The following is a 25,371-nucleotide window of genomic DNA, read 5'->3' on the forward strand; positions in this document are numbered from 1 at the left end:
GGTAATGTCAAACTGTGTTCCAAAGTGATTGAACCAATTTACATTCCCAGTAGAGAGTGCCCACTGATTCACATCCTTAGATTACATTTTTTACCAGTTTAGAAGTTGTCATTTTAATTTCTAATTCCTTGATTACTGAAGTTGAACATCCTTTTAATGTGTTTATTGACCATTTGGATTTCCTCTTTTGTGACATGGCTATTCAAGACTTGGTTATTTTTCTGTTGATTTATAATCATTCTTTGTATATTCTGGATACTTGTAATTTATTAGCCACTGATATCCTACATAAATTTTGGAAGTAACGGATCAAATTTCACACACACAAAAAAAAAAGTCGAAAAAAAAGTTGATAATTTCATTGGGATTCCATCATTTGGGAAGATCGATTTGTAAGAAATTGATATTTTTACGATGTTGTCTTTTAATGCATGAATATGCTATATCTTTTCATTTCTCTAGTTATCTATACTGCATCTTTTGCCTTCTATTTTGTCTGATGTTATTATAGCTACTTCAGCTTTTTCCTGGATGTGTCTATATGATAGATTATCATTGTTTTAAGGTTGCCTGGATGGCAGTTAAGCATCTGCCTTTGTCTCACAGGGTCCTGGAATCGAACCCTGAATCAGACTCTCTGCTCAGTGGGGAGTCTGCTTCTCTCTCTCTTCCTCCCCTCCCTCATGGGTTCTCGCTCTCTCCTTCTCTCCCAAATAAATAAATAAAATCTTTAAAACAAAAAGATTATCATTGTTTTACTTCCAGCGTTTCTTTAATGCATCTTTACGTTTTAGTTATGTCCTGTGTTAATTCTGGTGCAAAGACCTTAAGATACACTTTTCATTTATATCCTTCTAAACTCTTATATATTGTTATCATGTGTCTTAATCCTCTTGTATCGAATAATTTTGTTATTTTATAAATTCATTGACCATTTGGACGTTCCACTGTCTTTGGTCTTCTTGCATCTCAGGCTTTCTCTTTGGGATACTTTTTCTTCTGCCTTTGGAAAGTCCTCTGGTGAGGATCTGTGGTGGTAAGCTCTCCCAGTATTTGTTTGTCTGAAAATGTCTTCATTTTGCCCTCAACCTTGAAAGACACTCTCTCTGGGAGTAGAATGCCCAGCACATTGAGAATAGCATTCTGCTGTCTACTGTCTACTGATTTCCATTATTGCTGCTGAGAATAGCAGTACTCTTTTGAAGGAATTTTTTTTCCTGCTTTAAAATTTTTCTCTAATTTGATGTTCTGCACTATGAACAGTCTGATTATAGATTTCTTCTATTTAAACTGCCTGGACTATTGATTTTCTTGAATCATAAGAATGGTGCTTTTCAACAGTTCTGGGAAGTTTTCAGCCATAACTTTTCCAGATACTGCTTTTCCTCCTGGATCTCCACTTAAATATATGTTAGCTCTTCTATGAATCCCCCATGTTCCTTCTATTCCTTTTTCCATCTCTTTATCTCTTTGTGTTGTGTTGTGAATAATTTCTCCTGTTTTAGTTCAATATTTATCTCTCCAGCTTATGTAAAGTCTTTTCAAAGGTATCTCTGCTCCTGATTTCTATTGGCCCTCTTTTATAGTACCCTTTTTCCTTATATACTTGTCTGTTTTTTCACCTTGAGCTACTCATTTTCCTTGGAAAAGTATGTGTGGGAATTTTCTGAAGAAGTTCTCTAGAGAAGGTTTGGTAGAGAGGCCAGGTAGTAATATATGCTATGGAGAAAAAGTCAAGGAAGAGGATTAGTGAGTGAGGAAGATGGAAGCTGCAGTTTTACACAGGGTGGTCTGGGGAGCTGTCACTAAGAAGTTGACACTTAAGCAAGGACCTAAAGGAGGGACCACCAACTTCATGGGGCAAGAGCATTACCAGCAGAAAGAATAGCAAGAAATGCTTTCCTGAGGTGAAAGCATTGATGAGAATGAGTTCAGTGTGATTACAAAGAGGAGAAGAGTTGGAGATGCTGTAAGATGAATGAAGTGGGTAGCAGATCATTTAGGGCCTTTGTGTCCTGTTCTTTAGTACAGGCCATTATTATTTCTTAATTGAAATATATTTGGTATATAACATTGTATAAATTTAAGGTGTACAGCATGTTGATATGATACACATATATTGTACTATGATTGCCATTTTTGTGATAATTAGCATCCCATCGCATTACAGAATTATCATTTCTTAATTTTAATGGTTGGAATAATTAAGTTCTAGAGACTTAGCATGTTTGATGATTATCATACAATATTGTTGTCCATATTCACTATAATACTATACATTAGATCTCTAGGACTTACTGTTTTTAAGTTCGTACCCTTAAACAACATCCGTCCTATCCCCCACTCCCTCCATCCCAAGTCAGACAAAGAAAGACAAATACGGTATGATATCACTTATTTGTGGGATCTAAAAAGGCCAAACTTATGAAAACAGAGAGTAAAGTGATGGTTACCAGAGGTTGGGGGTTGGGGGGCCGAGAACATTAGCCTACTTGTTCCAAAAGATTCTCTCTGGCTTAGATGTATTGAGACTAGATTGTAGGGACACAAGGGCAGAAGCAAGGAAAAACATTTAGGAGGTGATTATAAATATTCCAATTAGAAAATACTATGGTTATCTGAACCCAGCGGAACAGTGAAGTTAGCAGGGAGAAGTGCTAATATTCTGGATACGTTTTAAAGGCAAGTCTGACAGATTTACTGACAAATTATTTGTAGAGTATAAGACAAAGGATGACTCAAGGTTTTTGGCTTCAACAGATTTACTTGGAATGGGTAAGACTGTAGGAGGCTTATTTCTTAAAGATCAAGAGTTCAGTTTTGGTCAAATAAAGTTTATGGTATCAGACATCCAAGTGGAGATATCAAGGAGTTGGAGTTTAAAGAACAGATCTAAATGAAGTTGTAAATATGAGAGTCTCATTAGTTCATAGATGGTATTTAAAGTCATGAGACTGGATGAGTCACTTAAGGAGAGAGAATAAATGAGAAGATTCGGGGAATGATGAAATAAGAACCAGCAAAGCAGCCTGATAAGCAGCCAGTGAGGTAGGAGAGAAGCCAAGATAGTACTGTTTTATAGGACGAACGCTGCAGTCCACCATGGGAGATACTGCACTGTATTTGTATTCTCCAAGAGATGAGAACTGATAATTTGCCTTTGCATTTAGCAGAATGAAGTAGTTGATGATCTGCATGAGAACAGTTTTATTGGAGTATTGTGGGTACAAGACTGATTGGAAAAACAGGAGAAATATCAGAGACAATAAATATAGAAAGTGTTTTTGAAGGAGTTCTGTTTTACAGCAGAAGTCAGAGAAAGATATCGTATGATTTCACTCGTGTAGAATTTAAGAAACAAAACAAATGATCATATGGGGAAAAAAGGGAGAGGCAAACCAAGAAACAGTCTTAACTACAAAAGAACTAAACTGATGAGGGCACCTGGATGGCTCAGTCGGTTAAGCATCTGCCTTGGGTTCCGGTCCTAATCTCAGGGTCCTGAGATGGAGCTCTGCATGTCAGGCTCTCTGCTAAGCAGTTCTGTTACAAAGTGAAAGATTATTTGTTCTGAATATTTTCAAAGACTATTTTATGTTTGGCTTTATATCTCCTGAGAGTTCTGATTTGTACTTTACCTAATATGAGGAGGAATGACAAGTTAAGCCTGAGAATTAGTTCTTTTAATCATCTTTTTCTTTATGGGTTGATACAATGGAAATATAGAAAATTTAGAGGGGTTATGTCTCTGACAGAGTACTTTTAAACATAACATTTTTCTGTATGTTAAAGCTTATAAGCTTTTTGCTGTGCTTTTCTGGAGCACATCCCTGGTGGCTGGTCCCATTCTAGGGTAGAGGAGAAGCCCCTAGTTAGGAACTGACCTAGAAAACAGTAATTCAGGACAGAGCTTCAGTTGAGCAGTGAGGTAAGCCAGCCTAGAGAGACAAATTCAAACCAATCAGTAAAGATGACCATGGAAGTAAGGGAGAGAGGGGGCTGTTTTGAAGAGTTAGATTTTTTTCCTTTTTGTCAGTATGAAAAATGGACCTGGTAAGACAGTTTTGTAATAGGTCATGTCCTTGGAACAGAAATGAGCCAGATTTCATCACTGAAATAGGATTGACATGCCATCTCTGGGGAACTTTGTGATGTGCTCTGTTAAGCTAACTGATTTGAATCAATGAACCTTGAAATCAGTATGTATTTACTGAGAGCATTTTAGGTACGCAATGTGGTACTGAGTGACAGAAATTAGAAGATAACATAAATAACTTTATCAAAAATTATTCTAACATTTTTCTCAAATTTAAAAAAATTTTTTTAATTTACTTTTGTATTGAAGTTCAATTTGCCAACATATAGTATAAACCCATCTCAATTTTTTAAATGGTGAAATTCTTTCTGCTTTTTAAAAAATTATTAATACAAAAAAATTAAAAAATAAAAATTATTAATACCATTATCATAAATGCCTTGTGTACACCTTCTTGATTATCCCAAAAGGTTAAATGTTTCTTAATTATTCAAAGTTAAATCAGTAAATAGTCCTTAACTTCTGGGGCTATTTGGCTGAGGATTTTATTTCTAAGCCTAAACTAATTAAGAGCATAAGGTAGGACAATTTAGGCAGTAAGACATAGATAAATGGAAATGGCTTAAGTGTTTGAATAAGTAGAAAAGACTATGGTATTATTTAAACACAATCATTTTTTAAAAACTGCTTTCTTTTGTACTTCAAAAACAGTATCTATGCCTGCTTTTATTTCTTTATCCTTCACTCTTTCTTTAATACACCTGCCTTTAGATCTGTTTCCTATCACTTTTGCTTAGGCACTTGAAATGTCACTAGTGTTCTTAATGCTAAATCTGGAGGCTTGTCTGCCTTTGTCATCTTTCCTTTTAGTGTATTTGGCACTGTCAGCTTTACCCCTTCTCTTGGCTTCTTTGCATTGAATTGTCCTCATTCATTTTTCCCACTCTCAGAAAAACCCTGTATCCTCTCTGGTTTCTGCACTGCCCCCTTTTCTTCAGAATTGTGTCATTGAGCTCAGTTGAGTCTCAGTGCTTCCTCCCATTCTTCTCTGCTATTCTGACAGTGTCCCTCACATCAGTGTGGGCATTCATTCTCCAGTGATTTAGTCCTTCTCCCTGAGTTTCTGAACTGCTCTCCTGCATAGTAGCTTGTAGAGCTTTGCGTCTCAGGAGCTTCTTATTATTACAGACAATAAATGTCACCCCCACTTATATTTTATTTAAAATTTTTTATGCTAGTATGTTCATGTGTCAGAATTCAAAAATTGCAAAAGGATATATATCATAAGGTATTTCCCACTTAAGTCTTCTGCCATCCAATCATTTGCCCAGTGGCAACCAATGTCTAATTTCTAATATGTTTTTCCAGAGATGTTTTATATGAAAACAATTCTACAGGATGCCTGGGTGGCTTAGTCAGTTAAGCATCCAGCTTGTGATTTTGGCTCAGATCATGATCTCCTGGGTCATGGACTTGAGCCACAGTCAGGCTCCACACTTAACAGGGAGTCTGCTTGAGATTTATCTTCCCCCTTCCTCTTCACACACATTCTCTCTCTCTCTAAAATAAATAAATATTTTTAAAAAAGAAAGAAAACAATTCTGTATACGTCTTTACCCCCATTTTACAGACAAAGAAGTTGAGACTCAAAGATTTCAGTAATTGGCACAGATCACGGAGATGTTAAGTGGCAGAGCCAGAATTCTGATGCAAGACTTGGGGTTAAAAATCTGTTACATGTCAAATTTCAAATGCCTGGTAGATGTTTCTTCTTGGATTTCATATCTCTTCCTGTTTCTGTCCTTCCTCAGAAATTAGCTTATCTTCATAAATTCTCAGTCTTCATAAATGGAACCAATATTCTCTGGTCATCAGATTTGAAATTTTTTAGTAATCATTGAATCCTTCTTGTTGATTTATTCCCTGTAACGTTATTGTATTCACCCTCCACTCTCCATTCCTACTCTCAAGCTGTAGTTCAGGCCATCATCTATCACCACCACCTGGATTTCTGCCCCAGGCTTTTTGGCTCTCACCTGTTTATCATTGCCAGAATAATCTTCTCTAAATCTTTCATTAACATTATTCCTCTCCAGTGACTTACTATTTCCTTTCCCATTAAGCTTAAATTACTCTGCCTAACTTTCAGGGCCATCTTTAATCTGGCCTGATCTTCTGAGTGTTTCTCTGTTTTAGCCTTCATCCCTTTTGGAGATATCTCCTCCTAGGCCACAAATAAATACTCCATATTCTGGCCTAACCGCCACACTTCTTGTTTGCTTCATCTCGATCACAGTCTTCCAAGTCCATTTCCATTGCTTTCATGATTATTTGCTGCTGCTGCTGCTGCTGCTGATTTTGTTATTAACTAGGTTTTTCTTTCGGTTGTAAAAGTACACATACACATGATTAAAAATGCAGAGTTCAGGGTGCACAATGAGTGAAAGTAAGTCTGTCTTGTAAGTTATCTCTTCCCTCAGCTCTCCCCTGCAGAGGTGGTCAGTTTTACTAATTTCTTACATATCCTTCCAAATTTTGTCATCCATACATAAGCATGTGTATGTCCTTTTTACTGTATGAAAATGAAAATGCAGTATATGCATGTTCTGAACCTTTTATCACTTAACAGTACATCTTGGAGAACCTCTGTCATTAATACTTAGATCTGCATTCTTTCACCAGCTATATGGTACTCCCTTTATATTTCCAGTCCCACCATAGACAGTAGAGTTGTTTCCAGTACTTTGACTGTTACTATTACATGGCTACCTTGACTAGTTTATAAAAAAAATAAAAACAAAACATCATTGTGAGCATACATTTCTAAAAAAGAAGTTCTTGGGTCCTATGATACATATAATTAAAGTTTCTATATTCAATGTCAATTACCCATTAATGAAGTTTATACCATTTTATTTCTCTATTGGCAATGTGAGAGCAACTGTTGCCCCACACTGTTTTCAGTAGTATGTCTTATTAAACTTTAATCTTCTCCAATCTGCTGAAAAAAATCTTTAAAATTTTTCAAAATAATGAGTGAGGTTTAGCATCTTATTTTTAAAAGACATTTGTATAAATTTTGTCTATGAACTCATTTTTCTATTGGGTTGTTTGCCTGTATACTGGTAAGAAGTTTTTATATATTAAGATGATTGGGCCTTTATTGACCTTATATGATATGAACATTTTCCTCAGGCTTGTCAGTTATCTTTTTACTTTTTCTTTTCCCATTTTAATTTTTTTCCCATTTAATTTTCCCATTTAATTTTCCTGAATTGTTGGTCTTTAACTTTAGTCCAGCACATGTGTTAAAATTAATAAGCCGACATTGGTACATCATTATTATTAACGAAAGCTCATTTTTGGTTCTGGTTGCTTTCATTTTTACTTAGTGTCCTTTTTCTGGTATAGGGTCCCCTCTAGGAAATGGCATTGTGTTCAGCTAATATGTCTCCTGATGCTCCTCTTGGCTGCAACAGTTTGACTTAAGTTTGTTATCATGGGCAAAAAGATAACATTTTTCTAAAAGCTAGAACATTTAAAACAATTCACCAGTTTGAAGGTATTTCAACTTCTGTGTTCCCTTCTTTTCTGTATCGCAGGCACTCTGTGAATGTGCCCTCCAGACTCCTTACGACAGCCTGAAACTTGGAATGCTGTCTGTCCTTTCCACACTGTCAGGGACCATTGCCATCAAACATTACTTCAGCATAGCTTCTGGTAAGGAGAAGAAAGGAGAGGACAGATGGATAATGTGCTCATCCCTTTGCTCATGTTAATGATGCAGGTGGTTTCTTTCAAGCCTGAGAATCCAGAATGGTTTCGGTCTTATGTACTGTATGCTGGTGATTTTATTTGAAAATGATTTCTTCACTAATGCCTGTGGACATAACATTTTGCATCCCTGATCATAATTCAAGGATTTGTTTTTTATAGATTTGCCCCATTTTGAATTCTGTGTGGGTGAAATCATATTTTTGAGGATCCCTAACAGAGCTCGTTTGCTTTTGTATGTCTCTGACTCAATGTGCCCTTTGGATTGAAGTACATTTTAAAGGCCAAAAGGTGGTGAATTTTAGAAGCAAATGTCATGTACCTTCTTTTAGGTATATGTTATCCCTCTGGAAAATGATTAAAATAAAACTTTACCCCAGTTCAATAATGCTTTCCCAGTTGCCTATTCTAGATGGTTTAACTTCAAAATGCCTTTATTAATGCCCATTGAGGAGTTTGCTATCTAACAGACTTAATGGCTAAAAGTGTTTTGTTTTGTTTTGTTTTGTTTTAATGCAGATTTTGTGGGATCTATATTGCTTCCTGTTTTTTAGTCAGTTAATTTGAATTGAGTTAGTTAAAGAACTGCAGTGTCCATTTGTTCTTTTTATGGCTTCACAGCCTATGAACTTACCAGGTAAAGGGAATTCCCTGCCATATAGAGAAGTCTTGCTAGGGGGCAGCCCGGGTGGCTCAGCGGTTTAGTGCCGCCTCAGTCCAGGGCATGATCCTGGAGACCTGGGATCAAGTCCTACATCGGGCTCCTGACATGGAGCCTGCTTCTCCCTCTGCCTGTGTCTCTGCCTGCCTCTCTCTCTCTCTCTCTCTCTCTCTCTCTCTGCCTCTGTGAATAAATGAATAAAATCTTAAAAAAAAAAAATAAGTCTTGATAGGAAGATGAAAAGGCCTGGTACTCTCTTTGCCAACCTTCCTGCCAGCTCGGGTGCACACATGTGACCTGGACTCAGCTGATGATTTCATAGCACAGGCTGAATTGGGAGCCAGTAACAAGAAGTAGTAGGGAAGCAGGAGAATCCATTCTAGCCCCACAGCAGTGACCTCGGCCATGCCCGGTTTCCAGGGTCTACCTAGCAGTGGGCATTTGCTCTGTCACCGTACCTTTGGCAGCAGTGTAAGCTGTGCCATCGAGGAATCAGTATGAATGGTGGTAATATCTTCACTCAACTGATTCTGTGCCTGGTTTGGGCTGCAATCTTGGCTGGTCTCTAGCCTGGCCTTTTTCCTGTCCATTTTCTGAGCTTAGTTTTCTAGTCTTTCTGGTGATTCTGTGAGGTATTTCTATGTCAGTTACCTACTGCTATGTAATAAATCACCTCAAAACTTAGTGGCTCAAAACCATCACAATTGTATTTGCTCTGATTCTGCATATCAGCAGTTTTGACTGACCTCGGCTGAATGCTTCTCCCAGTCTCACATGGGCTTTTACTCATAAGATTGCAATCATCTGGAACCTTGACCATTCTGGACGGTCTAAGAGGGCCTCATTCACTGGCTGGAGGTTGAAAGGCTTTCAGCAGAGCACCTTAATTCTCCTGCATGTGACTCAGCAGGCTAGCTTAGCCTTGTTGACATCAGGTTCCCAGGGTTGGCAGCAGCCAAAAGAAGGCAAGCCACCAGCACAAAAAGCACTGCATAGTCATTTACTTGCACATGTTTTTTAATGTCTCAACAGCCAGAGCAAATCTGCTGGAGCGGTTGTGAACTATCAAATAAATGTCTGCATAGGTGATTTGGAAATACTCATCAAAACTATAAATGACCCAGAAATTCCCTTCTAGGAATTGATTCTACATTCACACATTTGAGAAATGGCAGATGTGGAAGGTTATTAATAGCATCATAATATGTAATAGCAAGCAAAACATTGTCCATCAGCAGGGATGTAATAGCATAAAAAAAATCCATCAATAGGGAACTCATTAAAGAAATTATAATACACAACTGCGATAAAAGTCAATATAACTTATTAAAGAGAAAATATGGAATAATATCCATGATATAGTATTTTTTTTTAAGATTTTATTTATTCATGAGAGACACGAGAGAGAGAGAGAGAGGCAGAGACACAGGCAGAGGGAGAAGCAGGCTCCATGCAGGAAGCCCGATTTAGGACTCAATCCTGGGTCTCCAGGATCATACCCTGGGCTGAAGGCAGCGCCAAACCTCTGGGCCATCAGGGCTGCCCTGATATAGTATTTAAAGCAAGATGCAAAACTGTGGAAAAAGGAAAAAGAAATCAAGAAATATGATGCTTGTAAATGTATAGACTCTAGAACATTGGGTGAAAGTCTTTACTCACTGACCTACCTTTTTCTACTATTTGTTGGACCTTTTGAATCAGATGAATTTATCTGAGTAAATAATTTTTAAATAAATGAAAATTAAATTAAAAAATAGTTTTGTCCCTAAAACAGTTAACATAGAAAAATGCTGCAAAATATTATATATTTTTTAAAAGATTTTATTTATTTATTTATTCATGACAGACAGAGAGAGAGAGAGGCAGAGGCACAGGCAGAGGGAGAAGCAGGCTCCATGCAGGGAGCCTGACATGGGACTGGATCCCAGGTCTCCAGGACCACACCCTGGGCTGAAGGTGGCATCAAACCGCTGGGCCCCCAGGGCTGCCCAAAATATATTTTAAAGGCAGAATATTGGTCACTATCTCCATATCGTGATTGTGTGTGAGTTTTTAAATTTTGAATTTTTTCTGATTTTCTCCCAAGTTTTCTATGATGAGTCTTCATAGGAAAAATGCAAGTTACAAAACATGCTTATACATCTATAAATGAGTCTGTATTGTCCCAGTCACGTGGGTAAGACAAAGAATGGAAGAAATACAAGTTCCATAGTCTTGAAAAAACTTTTCTAATATTTTGCCTATTTTAACAACACTGAGGGTTTACCTGAGCTGGTACTTTTATGTTAAACTGGAAATCAGTAAGGCAACATATGTCCTCCATCACCTGGGATGGTCTTGGTTTATGCTTTGTAATTAGTAATCATGTCTCCTTCAACCTCAAAAAATACGATCACTCTTAGCATGAGAGGCAAGGTTGAAGGTGATAGGAATCGTGAAAAAATAAGCAAGAATAGAAAAAGGAAGGCAGGAACAAGAGACTCTGCTAAAAAGCTGAAAAGCTTTAATCTGCTGATCTTTACGTTCGCTCACACCTGAGTGTTTTTCTACTATAAATAAAAATATACATAATGCAAACCTTACATTACAGAATTTCAAGTGTGAATTTTAAAAGTTGCTGCAATTTATAGCATAGAACTTAAGTTATAAAGCACAGAGGTAAGGCATAAATAACAAATTTTGTGATCTCAGGGACAAGATGCTTAAAATCTTTGGGTTTCAGTTTCTTCTGTAAAAATAGGGTATTGAATCATGTGATTCCATAATCCTTTCCAGTTTTAAAATCATGGATTCTGTGTAAACCTTTTGCAATATAACTATATGCCACCCATTGAGGTGGGAAGAGCAAACTTAAAATTTTTGTTTCTCTTTTTCTTTCCTCTCCTGAAAGAAGGTAAGGTTTATCTGATAAGCCTAAAATTGACCTCCATTTTAATAATCCATTTGCACTCCCAAGATACAATCTTTAGTTGTTTTGGCTTTTGCTGTGTTCCTTATTTTTAAATTAATATTTTTGTGGGAAAGTCCTATATTAGGTTTTAATCATTATAGACTATCAAGATATACCTATTCTAAGTTCCTTGACAAGAGAAACAGAAATGATGGTTTATGTTGATGACGGAGTAGAAGTAGATGGAGTAGAGATTTTGCTCTTGAAAATGAGAACAACGAACCTATATGCTGAACTGCTTTTGGACTTTATAAATGAATTAAGTCTGTGCTACTTCTCTCTTTTTTGTTTAGGAAATGTGGGTTCCTCCCCCAGATCCTCTGACTTGGTCAGATTAGCCCAAGAGTGCTGTTACCATAATAACAGGGGCATTGCAGCTCATGGAGTACGAGTCCTAACTAATATAACGGTCTCTTGTCAAGAAAAAGGTAAGTTTGATTAGGACTGGAAGCTTTTGGATTGATGTTTGAGTGCAATTGTGTGTGTGTGTGTGTGTGTGTGTGTGTGTGTGTGTGTGTTTGGTTTTTTAATCCCTTATTCTTGGCACATATGCTTTTATCTACTGGTTGCCCCCTGAGGTCTTAGAGCAAGTTTTCTCAATACTACTTAATCCTATGAAAAATAAAAAAAACATATATGAGGACCTTGGAATTGGGATTGTGAAATTGAAAGGTTTCATTGGAGCATTGCCCATTTCTTCCCCAGGGCTTAATTTTGCATGCATGGTGCTGTGGATAGGGATTGCTTATGACTGCCCATCACTGTCCTGTGGTATGACAGTTTGTTCACCTGTACAAAAACCTGGAAAATTGAGGAAAAGATCCCTTAAGTTATCAAGGGGCTTAGATAACAAATAGTTTCACCTAGGGGCAAATGTGTTAACAGAGTAATATGAATTAAATTTGCCTAGAATTTGTCTCTAGGTATTTAAAGCATTAAACTGATATGCATAACTTAGAATGTGAATAGAAAATAATGCTTATATTTTACTGTATTTCTAATATCTTTGACCTGAAGGTTTGAATAAGTTCAAGCTGGTGTTCAAAAACAAATGCACTTTGGACCTCTCTTCTGTTTCAGTGTTTATTTTTATCTTTATTTTATCTTTATAAGTCGAGATCTTATCCCCGCTAGACATCAGCACTGCTCATTCCTAGTACCTATTTTTTTCTAGCGCCCTGACCCTCACTAGACTTAACACTGTCAAGCCCTACACTAACTTAGGTGACGTTTCTTTAAAATTGCTCCTTAAATGTCGATTCTTATTTGAATATTTAAACCTGTTTTATTTTTGATAACAGTAATGAGTATTTTCTACCATGTAACACAGAAAACTGTGTTCTCAAAGCTCATATATATTAACTTCAATATGGATGACTGATGTATTCAGAATTTTCTAGAACTTCTAGAGAAACTTTAGCTCTAAGGTAGTGGAATAATGCTTATAGTACTGCTATTACATGAGACATCTTAAGGGGTTTGTTCTTTGTGGTCTGACTTAAAACATTAATAAGATTATATGGGGTCTTCATTACTTCCTAGAAGGGTTTCAGTTTTTATTAGAAAGTTACACTGTAGGTGAAAATAGACAAGTATAGTTTATGTCTAGTTAAGAAGATTAAAGATTTATGTCTAGTTAGGAAGATTTATGTCTAGTTAGCAAACTATATGGTTTGCTGTTCATAGTATTTTCCTCAGCTAAGCTGGTGACACTTTCAGTTATCTTTATTTATACCTTTGTGACTTTAACTCTTGATTTAACATAGGTATATATATATATATATATATATATATATATATATATATATATATATCTTTTTTTAAAATACTAGTTTCAGTGTACAACATAATGATTTGATATTTGTATATATTGTGAAATGATCACCACAGTCTGGTTAATATCAGTCACCATAAATAGTTATAAATTTTTTTTCTTGTGATGAAAACTTTTAAGATCTGCTCTCTTAACTTTCAAATATACAATATAGTATTATTAACTGTACCCACCATGCTGTACATTACATCCCATGACTTACTCATTTTATAACTGGAAGTTTGCACCCTTCAACCCCCTTCTCCCATTTTGCCCACCACCTCTCTCTGGCAATCACCAGTCTGTTCTCTGTACCTATGAGCTCAGTTTTTGTTTGCTTGTTTGTTTTAGATTCCACATGCAAGTGAAGTCATAAGGTATTTTTCTTCTTCTATCTAACTTATTTCACTTAATGCCTTCAAGATTGATCCATTTGTCTCAAATGGCAGGCTTTCTTTCTTTTTATGGCTGAATAATAATCCACCGTGTATCATTACCACATTTTCTTTATCCTTTCATCCACTGGTGGACTCTTAGGTTATTTCCATATCTTGGCTATTGTAAATAACGCTGTAATGAACATGGGGGTGCAGATGTCTTTTTGAGTTAGTATTTTCATTTTCTTTGGATAAATACCCAGAAGTGGAGTTGCTGGATCATCTAGTAGTTCTATTTTTAGCTTTCTGAGAAGCCTCCCACTGTCTTCCACAGCAGCTGTATCAGTCTGTGCTCCCACCAACAGTGCACAGGGCCCCTTTTCTCCACATCCTCACCAGCTTGTTATTTCTTGTCTTTTTGATAATGGCCATTCTGACAGGTGTGAGGTGATATCTCCTGGTTATTTTGATTTGCATTTCCCTGATGATTGGGGATGTTGAGCATCTTTTCATGTACCTATTGGCCATCTGGATGTCTTCTTCAGAAAAATGCCTCTTCACGTCCTCTGCCCAGTTTTTAATTGAATGGTTTGTTTTTTGCTGTTGAGTCATATGAGTTCTTTATATATTTTGGGTACTAACCCCTTATCAAATACATGACTTGCAAATATTTTCTCTCATTTTTGTTTTGTAGATGGTTTCCTTTGCCATACAAAAGCCTTTTAGTTTGATAAAATGTATATATTTTTTTATAATCATCAGTAAAGTAGTGGAAAAATAGAAGCCCAAAGATAGCCTTTACATTTCAGAAGTAATGGCACATGTATTTTTTCAGGAAGGTTAGCTGTTTCTTATATCTTCAATTCCTCAGTGTTTTTTTTCTTCTAAGTGTGTGTGTGTGTGTGTATGTGTGTGTTTAATCTTCTCTACTTGACCACTGTAAAACTTAGTGTTTTTCCTCTAGACCTTTTGGCACTGGAACAAGATGCTGTCTTTGGCCTGGAATCCCTTCTGGTACTTTGTAGTCAAGATGATAGTCCAGGTGCTCAAGCCACTTTAAAGGTGAAAATATCACTTATTTTAATATAATGCCTGTTTTTATTACCTCAGCCAGGGATTGGCAATCTCTGTAAAGGATCAGAGAGTAAATAAAGTTTTGTAGGCTAAATACTGTTTGTCATAACTACTGGATTCTACACTTGTAGAATGAAACAGTCATAGTGTGAGGAAGGGGGGACAAGGCAGTGGGATGTGGCAGTAAAACTATTTACAAAACCAGGCAGGAGTTGGCCAAAAGGGCAGTAGTTTGTCAACTCCAGTTCAAACAAACATTTGCTTGATCTTCACTTTCAAAACTATCACATTGACCATTATTATTCCAAAGGATAGACAAAGTCAAAATCTGAGCTTTGACCTATTTTGTCATCAGTTGACAGTGTTTATTAAGTTGTAGTAAATACATATGAAGGGCCTAGACAATATAAAGCAAAGTTAAATAAGGAGAGCTCCTAGACTTTAGGAAGTTTATAATCTGAGGTGACACTGATAAGAAGTATTTAAGATCTATTATTATATTATTTATTATACTTAAGATACTAGCGATATTTAAGATTTTAAAAATGTGAAATGAAACTACTCTTATTGGAATGAAATATGAAATATAATTCGTTGATGTGCAAAATTAAGAAAAGTGGGGTTAATAGAAGTAAAAAGCTAATAGGTAGACAACAAAGATTATAAGAATGATAGCTTGTCTAAGGTGTGATTTGAAGGAAGTCATAACTTAGTTTAGCATGTTAAGGAAAGGTTTGATGTCGTAGTGATGAACAATAAAGATACTACTATCATTAAAGAAAAGCTGATAAGAGTTGGGGAGGGAAATAGGCAATATGCGTTTGGCAAGTGATTCATCCGCAGAATCCCTTTGGAACCACAGTACATTTATTTAAAAGTTTAAAAGAGAGAGAGAGAAAGAATACAAACCAAATCATTTTCCCACCAAATGTAGGTGTCAATGAAACACTGGCCTCAGCACAATGGGACATAAATAGATGGTCATGAAGGGTCCCTTTGTTAGAGAAGTTCCCCATCTAGAGGATACAGACACTTATCTAAGGGACTATAATATATATATATAATAGCAAGCAGAATGCACGAAGTTCCCTGGTAGTAACAAGCAAAAGTACAGTTCTAATGAGAGGACAGAGTTGAATGATTCATTTCAACTCAGGATGTTAGGGAAGACTTGAACAAGTAGATGTCATGTGAATTAAGCCTTGAAAGAGGGGTAGAATTTCAGTATTAAGGAAAGATCATTGGAACCCAAGAACCACTGTTATAAAAGGCATGAAAACAGAAATGTACTTGTTAGTTGGAAGAATGGTGAATAAACGACTGTGGCTGACATAATATAAGATTGGAAAAATAGTTTGCAGCTCTCTCAAGGAGAATATCAAATACCATACCAAGGAATTTTGTCTTGATTCTGTAGGTAGTGAGGAGATACTAAAATTTTAAATAGACCTGCTGTGACCTTCTTTGTAATTCTTGTTATTTCAGTGTGTCTATTATATGCCAAACTTGTTTACAATTTGTATATACATTTCTTTCCTTCTTTACAAAAATCTCATCTAGTGAAATTTTTCCTCTTTAATACTCATGAGGAATTTAAGGCTCAGAAAGATAAAATAGCTTGTTGAAAGATACCTAGCTGATCTTCAGCTCTGCATCTGTCACTTTCTGAAGACGTTGTGTCTGCCTACCTCATACTGAAAGCTACATGGCTGTGGTGTGAAAAATGGGTTAAGGGGTCCATCTTTTTAAGAGATAGGAATTAGGGAAAGATTTATGTTGTGGTAGAGAGAATGGAAAGGAAGTGGATATTGAAGATTGGACAAAAGTGGAAATGACAAGATATAGCAATCAGTTGGCTATGTAAGAGTGAGAGACTTCTGGTTCTGGTTCTGGTGGCTGGAATATTAGTCGATGCCATTAACTGGCCTGAGTGGAAGTTGTAAAGCCAGTTGTTTTTTGGATTTCAGGTGAGAAATAAGAGAGAAAATTAGAAGCCTCTTCCCCACTTGTATGTGCTTAAGAGTCACTAGGACACCTTTTTTGAACTTCAAACTCTCACTAACCCAAATACTAAAAAACAAATTAATCCATTAAGTTTTGGGATAGGTAGGGCCAGGAATCTGTGTTTTTATTAGCATCCTGGGCAATGCTAGCTAGGTAGGTTTACAAACCATACTTGAGAAGCAATTTTTGAAAAGTAATCAAAGTGCAGTATGATGAGACCCATTTTGCCTCTTTAGCATTGTGATTTTCTCCCCATGTCTTTTTTTTTTTTTTTTAATAGTCTTGGGTTAAAATGACTGGTGAATATACAATCTTACTTTTCATTTTAAACACGGAGCATTTGTAGATCTTAATAATAAGATTCAGCATGTCATGTGTTTCTTACAAAGAAAAACGTTATGCCTACAGAAAACCTTTTTCTGATAACTTGTACAAAGTTCTTTCTTTAAAGCTTCAGTTAATACCTTCAACTTGTAACTGAGCCATTTTCTCTTTGATATGCAGATTGCTCTAAATTGTATGGTGAAGTTGGCCAAGGGCAGGCCTCATCTTAGCCAATCAGTGGTTGAGACCCTGTTGACCCAACTGCACAGCGCTCAGGATACAGCGCGTATCCTCATGTGCCATTGCCTGGCGGCCATTGCCATGCAGCTGCCAGTGCTGGGTGATGGCATGCTTGGGGACCTCATGGAGCTCTATAAGGTGATCGGGCGATCAGCCACAGACAAACAACAAGAACTTCTGGTAAAGAGCCCCTTTTTAACCTGCTGGGGATGACTAGATCTGGTCTAGTGGGAATTACTTGAGGAAGTCAGTGTTACTGTTTGACCTTACTTAAAAAGATTAAACTAATTGGGCCACCTGGGTGGCTCAGTCAGTTAAGCACCTGACTCTTGATTTCAGCTCAGGTCATGATCTCAGGGTCCTGCAGATTGAGCCCTGTGTCAGGCTCCATGCTCAGTGGAGAATCTGCTTGATTCTCTGCTTCTCCCTCTCTTCCTCCCCCTGCTCCCTCTCGTGCTTTCTCAGATAAATAAATAAATCTTTTTTTAAAAAGATTAAAGTAATATGTAAGATATCAATATGCTGAAGTCAGAATAGAATTTTTGACTATTTCCATTTTTGATTTACAAAGGTCTGTTTAGTTCGTATCTAAAACTGCTTTCTTCAGGCGACAAGGCTCAGTCAGTTAAGTATCTGCCTTTGGCTTGGGTTCGGGATCATAGCATCCTGGTATCGAGTCCCGTATCAGGTTCCCTGCTCAGCAGAGAGTCTGCTTCTCTCTCTCCTCCCCACTTGTGCCTTCTCTTACTGTCTCTGTTGCTATCTATGTATCTCTCTCTCAAATAAATAAATAAAATCTTTTAAAAGTATTCAGTCCAATTGAACTGTACCTCTCTATGTACCTTCCTTCTCCCAGAGGTAACCACTACACTGAATTTGGTGTTCATCATTCCCATACATGTTATACATTTACCACCTTAGTATATATCCTAAGTAGTAAGCAGTATTATTTTACATATTTTCAACTTTATATAAATGTTATCTTTTGCATATTTTCTATCTTTGCACATTTTGTGTGAAAAATCTATACATATAAGTGTATCTCTATCCATTTCTCTACTATATAATATTTTACTGTGTGATTATATCTTAATTTACCTACTCGTGTTTATGGGCATTGTTTTTAATTATTTGCTGTCGTTAAACAATGCTCTGAGCAATGGAGTAAGTTGCTTAATGATTTCAAAGTGGAAAATTAATAAATGTCAAAGGAAAACAGATTTTGTTCTATTTTGATGGGCTCTAGTTTTTCTCCTTTTGGGTAAAGTCATCTATGACATTGGATAGAATTACATGTTTTCCTTATTTCTCTTACTTCTCGCTCATTGTTAGGTGAGTCTGGCCACTGTGATTTTTGTGGCCAGTCAGAAAGCACTATCTGCCGAAGTAAAAGCAGTAATTAAGCAGCAGCTTGAAAGTGTCTCCAATGGATGGACCGTTTACCGAATTGCCAGACAGGCATCCAGAATGGTATGTACTATCCTCCTCTGCGACCTGGGTTGGTGAAAATGGCAGACCTTAGATTGTGTGCTTCTTAACCCTAGTCCAAACTGATGATAAATATGGAAGTATGTTTTAGTCATGGAATTGAAAGATGATGTTAGAAAGGACCTAGTTTTTTAACTTTTCTCATATAGGAATGGCATGTATGTTGTTATGGGTGAAGTTCCACAGGAATTCCAAAAATATGAGCTCTTCTGGGCTGAAGGTTATTAGTGCCACTCCATTTTGCCCTGTACTCTCATAGCCACAGCTGCCTCCCACCCACCACTTCTGTCCTCTGTTATCAGTACACTTTCCTCTTTCTTCCCTCCCTCTTTCCCACACCTGGTCATTCTTAAGAAATGGGGGCAGGGGGCAGGTTGCAGTATGCTGTCCCTTCTCAACCATATGAAAAGCCTACCAATTTTTATTTTGTTTGAGAGGAAATATAGAGCTTGGATACTCTAGAAATCCTTTGGATGTAAGTCCAAGGAGCAAGATTTGAGAAGCATCATGCTACATATTGTAATGCATGTTTCCCAAATCGGGGAGGAGCTCTCTTGGCAGGACACCCCCAGGCATCGAGGCACTGCAGGGTGTGGAGCATCCCTGGCCCCCAGGCTTTTTTTAGTGGCGTTCACATCCCCCCACCACAACCATCAGCTCCCTTCCCCCAGTCATTTCCAGAGGCAGATGCAGTGCTTCTGGTAATCCCTTCTGAGAACTTGCTGGAGTTGCCCACCCGCCCGCACCCCACTGAAGAGCTCATACAGAATGATATACACGAAGTGTTTGCACTTTCTGTAGTTTGAACTAAAATCCTAGTCTTGAGTTATAGCTAATTCCATTTATTTTCTTTTTGGAACTGTTCTAGAAAAGAACTAAAGGGCGTTTTGTTACATAAAAGCAGCTCAGCATATTTTCTCTGACGAAATACTTAGACCCGAGTCTCAAAGAATTATATAATATGAAGAGTGGTTGTTAAAACTTATCCAGGGTTTGAGTTTGTCTTTTAGCTGCCTCATCAGCTACTTCAAATGTAAGAACCTCATCATGTGCCCACCTCCCCTTTTTTAGGGTAACCATGACATGGCCAGAGAGCTTTATCAGAGTTTGCTGACTCAGGTTGCCTCAGAACATTTCTACTTCTGGCTGAATAGTTTGAAGGAGTTCTCACAGGCAGAACAGTGCCTCACCGGGTTGCAAGAGGAGAACTATAGTTCAGCACTTTCTTGCATTGCTGAGTCTTTAAAATTCTACCACAAAGGGATTGCTTCCTTAACAGTAAGTCCTCTTGATTCTCCTTTGGTGATGATGACTTGTGTGAGAATGGTCTCGCTTTTCTTTGTGGGTTGTTCTATTTGAACTACCTTGAAAAATCTGCTGATAAATATATTTAGCAATATCAAATAATAGGACATCGTGGTAAATCCTTAATCCCTCCCCCCGCTTTTTAATATTCATGAATTGATAGAAGTTTATCTTTTTTTTTTTTTTTTTAAATCAAGAACCAGGTACCACTTATAAGGCGGATTACTGAATCCATGCAGAAAGGATAAATGAAGATAGGATATTCCCTCTCTAGACTCCTGTTTGTAAGAGGTACTGGGTCATTACCAACCGTCAAATGTAAACCCCGCCACAACCCATTTCATGCCTGGCAACTGCTAAGAAGCTAGAGTTTCTTGCTTTGTAGATAAAGAAGAAATTATCAAGGATGCTAGTGTCCCACTTTTTACCCCTCTGCGATATCCTCCTATTTTAAATTGAGAGTCACCAGCTACTATTCTTGTTTTCTCTGCCAAGAGAATAAAGCGGTTGCAAGGAGGGTAGACCATTAGCATTTCTTATGTTTCCTTGAATTTATATTCCAAAGTAAGAACCTGTACCCAACATGAGCATTTTCTGTATTAATGCAAAGATTTATTTTCCCTTTAAGAATAAAGAGTTTATGTGATCAACATTACATATTTTTAAGTATTGTCATATAATCTTTAAAATTATATATATTTAGATGGAACTGTAAAACTTTAGGTACCTGTTTATATAGATGTTTCCCGTAATCTCTTTTTAATAGTGGATCATCCCAAAAGAAGTGCTCTGAAGCAGAATACGGAATAAACAGATGTGACAAAATAGACAATATTCAGAATACTGTGGATACATATCTTTTGAAGTATAATTATTTTTTCTTTTTTGGATAGGATTGATCAACTGTTTTAAAACGAGAATATAGGAATGGCTTCTCTCTACCTTAAGGGGTAGCATTGACTGCTATGATTCTTTCCTCTTGATTATTCTGGGAAAAGAGTGCTGTTGCCTATATCAGCCTATATCAGAAAATATAGGTACAGTTATTGGTTGCAATCCGTAGAATTATTTCATTTTCTAGTTCATGTGGAGTAGAAAATTGTTTATCATTCAGTAGAGCTAAATGGTTGGAACTGTGAAACAAACTCACAGGGCGGTAAAACAGAATTAATATTATGAAAATCCTGTTGAATATTTAATAGTCTTTTAATGATTTGTGTGGTATGTGTATTTAACGAGGCTTGACAGTAACTAAGGACTGAGTTCTGACAGAGAAAGTAAGGACTCCAATTGACAGAAACCTCTTATCTTGATCTCCTTTCTGCCTTAAGGTAGGTTATTGGGCCTCACATTGACTCCTTTTGAAATGGAATTCTTTTATTCAACAGACTGTAAGCACTTACTTTGTGCCAGACACTGCTTTGAGGATTAAAAAAAAAAAAATCAAGAAATGATTCTCTACTTGAGAGTAGGGTAGAGAAGGAGGCAGTATGATCCTTACAGTCATTTGGAATTTACCACATTTCAGATTGTACTCTACCATCAGGGTTTTTTAAAGATTTATTTTAATCATTCATCTGTCAAGTGTGGATTTGACAATAGCTTTGTGTCTGTGTCACTGAGAAGGTATGAATGAACATGGACTGATCTTCTACTCCTGTCACATGAATGATCAAATGTAAGATTGTACAGCTGTGAGAATTCTGCTTTATTCAAGGATAAGAAGTTCAAATTCTGTGTTTATACTATAGCAACACTGGGTATCTAATTTCCCAACATAGTGACTAATGGTAGAGTTATCTTGCTATTTAAGAATAAGAATTGTACAAAGTATTTTAGTTTTCTGTACTGTGTCACAAATTACCACAAATTGAGTGACTTAAGACAACACCTTTTTCTTTTTAAAGAATTTATTTATTTATTTGAAAGAGAGCACACATGAGCTGGGGGGCAGGGAGCAGAGGGAGAGGGACAAGCAGAATCAGTGCTGACCACAGAGCCTGTCATGGGGCTCCATCCCAGGACCCTGAGATCATGACCTAAGCCGAAATCAAGAGTCGGGTGCTTAACTGACTGAGCCACCGAGGCGCCCCAGACAACACCCATTTATTATTTCACAGTGCCCATGATCCAGAAGTCCTGGCATGCCTTAGCTGGGTCCTCTGCTCATGTGGGCATTGTTGCAGTCACGGTGTCAGCCAAGGCCAGTCTTGACTGAGGCTCAAGGAGGTACAGGGACCTCTTCTGAACTCGTGTTGGCAGAATTCGTTTCCTCAAAGCTGTAGAATTTGTGGAAGCTTCAAGACCTGCAGGAAAATCACCTTTGGACTGTCTTTTAATGGGCCCACCTGATTAGGAGAGATACACCCAGGATAATCTCCATTTTGATTGATGTAAAGTCACTTGATTAAGGATCTAAATTACATCCCCCAAATCCATCACCTCTGCCTTTTGTATTCCACTGGTTAGAAACAAGTTACAGGTTTCATCCACACTGAGTACTGAAGACATGGATATGGGTGGGGGGCCAAATCAGAGGAATCATCTTAGCATCCTGCCTACAGTGGTGGATTGTTAACTGAATTTATTTTTTAAAGATTTTATTTATTAGAGGGCATGAGCAGGGTGGGGCAGAGGGAGAGGGACAAGCAGACTCCCCACTGAGGGCAGAGCCTGTCACAAGGCTCAATCCCAGGACCCTGAGATCATGAGCTGAAATCAGATGCTTGACTGAGCCACCAAGGCACCCCATTTTTATTTATTTTAAAATAGTGAATATGTATAACATCTCCATATATGGTGTAGAGGGTATATAAAAAAATACAACAAATATCAAAATATACCTAGCATCTTTAGGAAATGCGGCGTTACTACGATTGCCTCTAAGACTCATGCACATTCTTTCATGTTTGTATGCCATTTCCTACCCTAAAGATGTAACCACTATCCTGAATCTTGTGTGTGTACCATTCCCTTGCCTCTCTTTGTAATTTTAACATGCTTTTTGGAAAAAAAACAACATGCTTTTTGGTAACTCTTAACAAGGTACTATTTTATGTTGTTTTAGAATTTTATTATAAAAAGGAATTATACATATTTTTCTTCAACTTGCTCTGATTATATAAATTATGTCCTTAAGATTCATTCATCTTGTTGCATGAAGCTGCAGGTCAGTTTTACTGCTATATAGTCTTCCATCATGACTATATATCAATTTATTTGTCCATTCTAGTGTTGATGAAATTATTAACTCTTCAGTTTTTGCTATTATGAATAGTATTGTTGTGAACATTCTTGTACACATCTTTTGATAGACCTATGTAAAGCTTTTTCTAGGACTGTGATTCTCAATTGGGGATGATTTTGCCCTTCCAGAGGACATTTGGCAATGTCTAAAGACATTTTTGGTTATCATGATTTGTCATGGTTCCTGGCATTTAGTGGGTACAAGCCAGAGATGCTGCTAAACATCCAGCAATGCACAGAACCACTCCCTTCAACAAAGAATTATTCAGTTCAAAATATAACTAGTAATAAGAATGAAAACCCTTCCCTAGGGCAGTAGACCTCAGTCAAAGCTATATATCTGTCCCTTGCTCCCACTTAGAAGTGTGTGGAGATGTTTCTGTTTGTCACATAGGGTAAGGAGGACTGCTATTGGCTTTAATGGTCAGTAACTAAAGATGCTTAATCTCCTGAAATGCCCAGGATGCTCTTGCCTCTGTTAAGAGATACTGCTCTAATATACTACCTAGAAGTAGAATTGCAAGGTTATGTACACCTTCAGTCAACTAGCTAATACCAGGAGGCTTTCTATAGTGGTTTACAAATTTATAAACCACCCAGCAGTATATAAGAGTTCCTGTTGCTCTACATTTTTCCTGTCACTTGGTATGTTCTAGACGTTCTGATTGACATTTCTTAAATTACCAATTCAATTAAACATTTTATTTATTTATTTATTTATTTATTTATTTAATATCATTGATGTATAACATTGGTTTCAGGTATATAGCACAACAATTCAATATTTGTATATATTGTGAGATGATTACTACAGTAAGTCTAGTTAATACTCCTCACTATATATAGTTAGTCAAAGTTTTCTTGGGGCACCTGGGTGGCTCAGTCAGTTGAGCGTCTACCTTCAGCTCAGGTTATGATCCTGGGGTCAGGTTGCACATCAGGCTCCTTGCTTCTCCCTCTCCCTGTGTTGCTCCCCCCCTGCTTGTGCTCTCTCTGTCAAATAAGTAAATAAAATCTTTAAAGAAGTAAAAAGAAAACGTTTTCTTTTTGGTGCTGAAGGCTTTTAAGATCCACTCTCTAAGCACTTTCCAAACATAAAATACAGTATTAACTATCTCCTATACTATATACTCTATCCCTGTGATGTATTTATTTTATAACGGGAAGTTTATACTTTTGACCACTTCACCCCTTTTACCCACCCCACCCCCTTCCCCCACTCCATCATCTCTGGCAACTGCATATCTGTTCGCTGTGAGCTTGAAGTTTCTGGGGTTTTGTTTTTTATTCCACATATAAGTGAGATCATGTGGTATTTGTATTTGATTTATTTCACTTAGCATAATGTCCTCAAGGTCCATCAGTGTTGTTGCAGAAGGCAAGTTTTCACTTTTCTATGACTGAATGATACTTCATTATATATATACATGCCACATTTTCTTTATCCATTCATCTGCTGATGGATACTTAGGTTTCCATATCTATTGTAAATAATGCTACAGTGAACATGGGGATGCGTATGTCTTTATGAGATAATGTTTTTGTTTTCTTCAAATAAATACCCAGAAGTAGAATTGCTAGATCATCTAGTAATTCTGTTTTTAGTTTTTTGAGGAACCTCCGTACTCCAGTGCCTGCATCAATTTACATTTCCACCAACAGTGTACCAGAGTTCCCTTTTCTCCACATCCTTGATAACACTTACTTGTTCTTAACTTTTTGATTTCAAACAGGTGTGAAGTGTTATCTTGTAGTTTTGATTTGCATTTCCCTGTTGATGAGTGATATTGAGCATCTTTTTATGTATCTTTTGGCCATCTGTATGTCTTCTTTGGAAAAAGGTCTAGTCAGATCTTCTGCTAATTTTATAATCAGATTGTTGTTTGTTTTGCTTTGCTGTTAATAGGAGTTCTTTATATTTTTTGGATATTAACCCCTTGTCAGGTACAGGATTTGCAAATATTTTCTCCCATTTAGTAGTTCCTTTTTCATTTTCTTGAAACAAACATTTGTTTCATTTTTGGCCATTTGTGTTTTGCTTCATTTTGTTTCTGTTAACTGCCAGTTGAGGTTTTTTCA

At 37.0% G+C, this 25,371-nt stretch overlaps 1 protein-coding gene across 2 annotated transcripts in view; it reads left to right on the forward strand.

Moving 5' to 3' along the window:
- The window catches only part of INTS7 (integrator complex subunit 7), an 85,538-nt gene that overhangs the window by 34,006 nt on the left and 26,161 nt on the right, over positions 1–25,371 (forward strand). For both annotated transcript variants that reach the window (XM_025982306.2, XM_072733320.1), the window contains exons 8-13: positions 7,639–7,756; positions 11,715–11,849; positions 14,576–14,673; positions 17,194–17,433; positions 18,586–18,723; positions 19,813–20,019. In XM_025982306.2, the coding sequence (XP_025838091.1) occupies positions 7,639–7,756; positions 11,715–11,849; positions 14,576–14,673; positions 17,194–17,433; positions 18,586–18,723; positions 19,813–20,019 (936 nt within the window). The remainder of the gene's footprint in view (positions 1–7,638; positions 7,757–11,714; positions 11,850–14,575; positions 14,674–17,193; positions 17,434–18,585; positions 18,724–19,812; positions 20,020–25,371) is intronic.

The sequence above is a fragment of the Vulpes vulpes genome, chromosome 13 (assembly GCF_048418805.1).
Source record: "Vulpes vulpes isolate BD-2025 chromosome 13, VulVul3, whole genome shotgun sequence".
NCBI lineage: Eukaryota > Metazoa > Chordata > Mammalia > Carnivora > Canidae > Vulpes > Vulpes vulpes.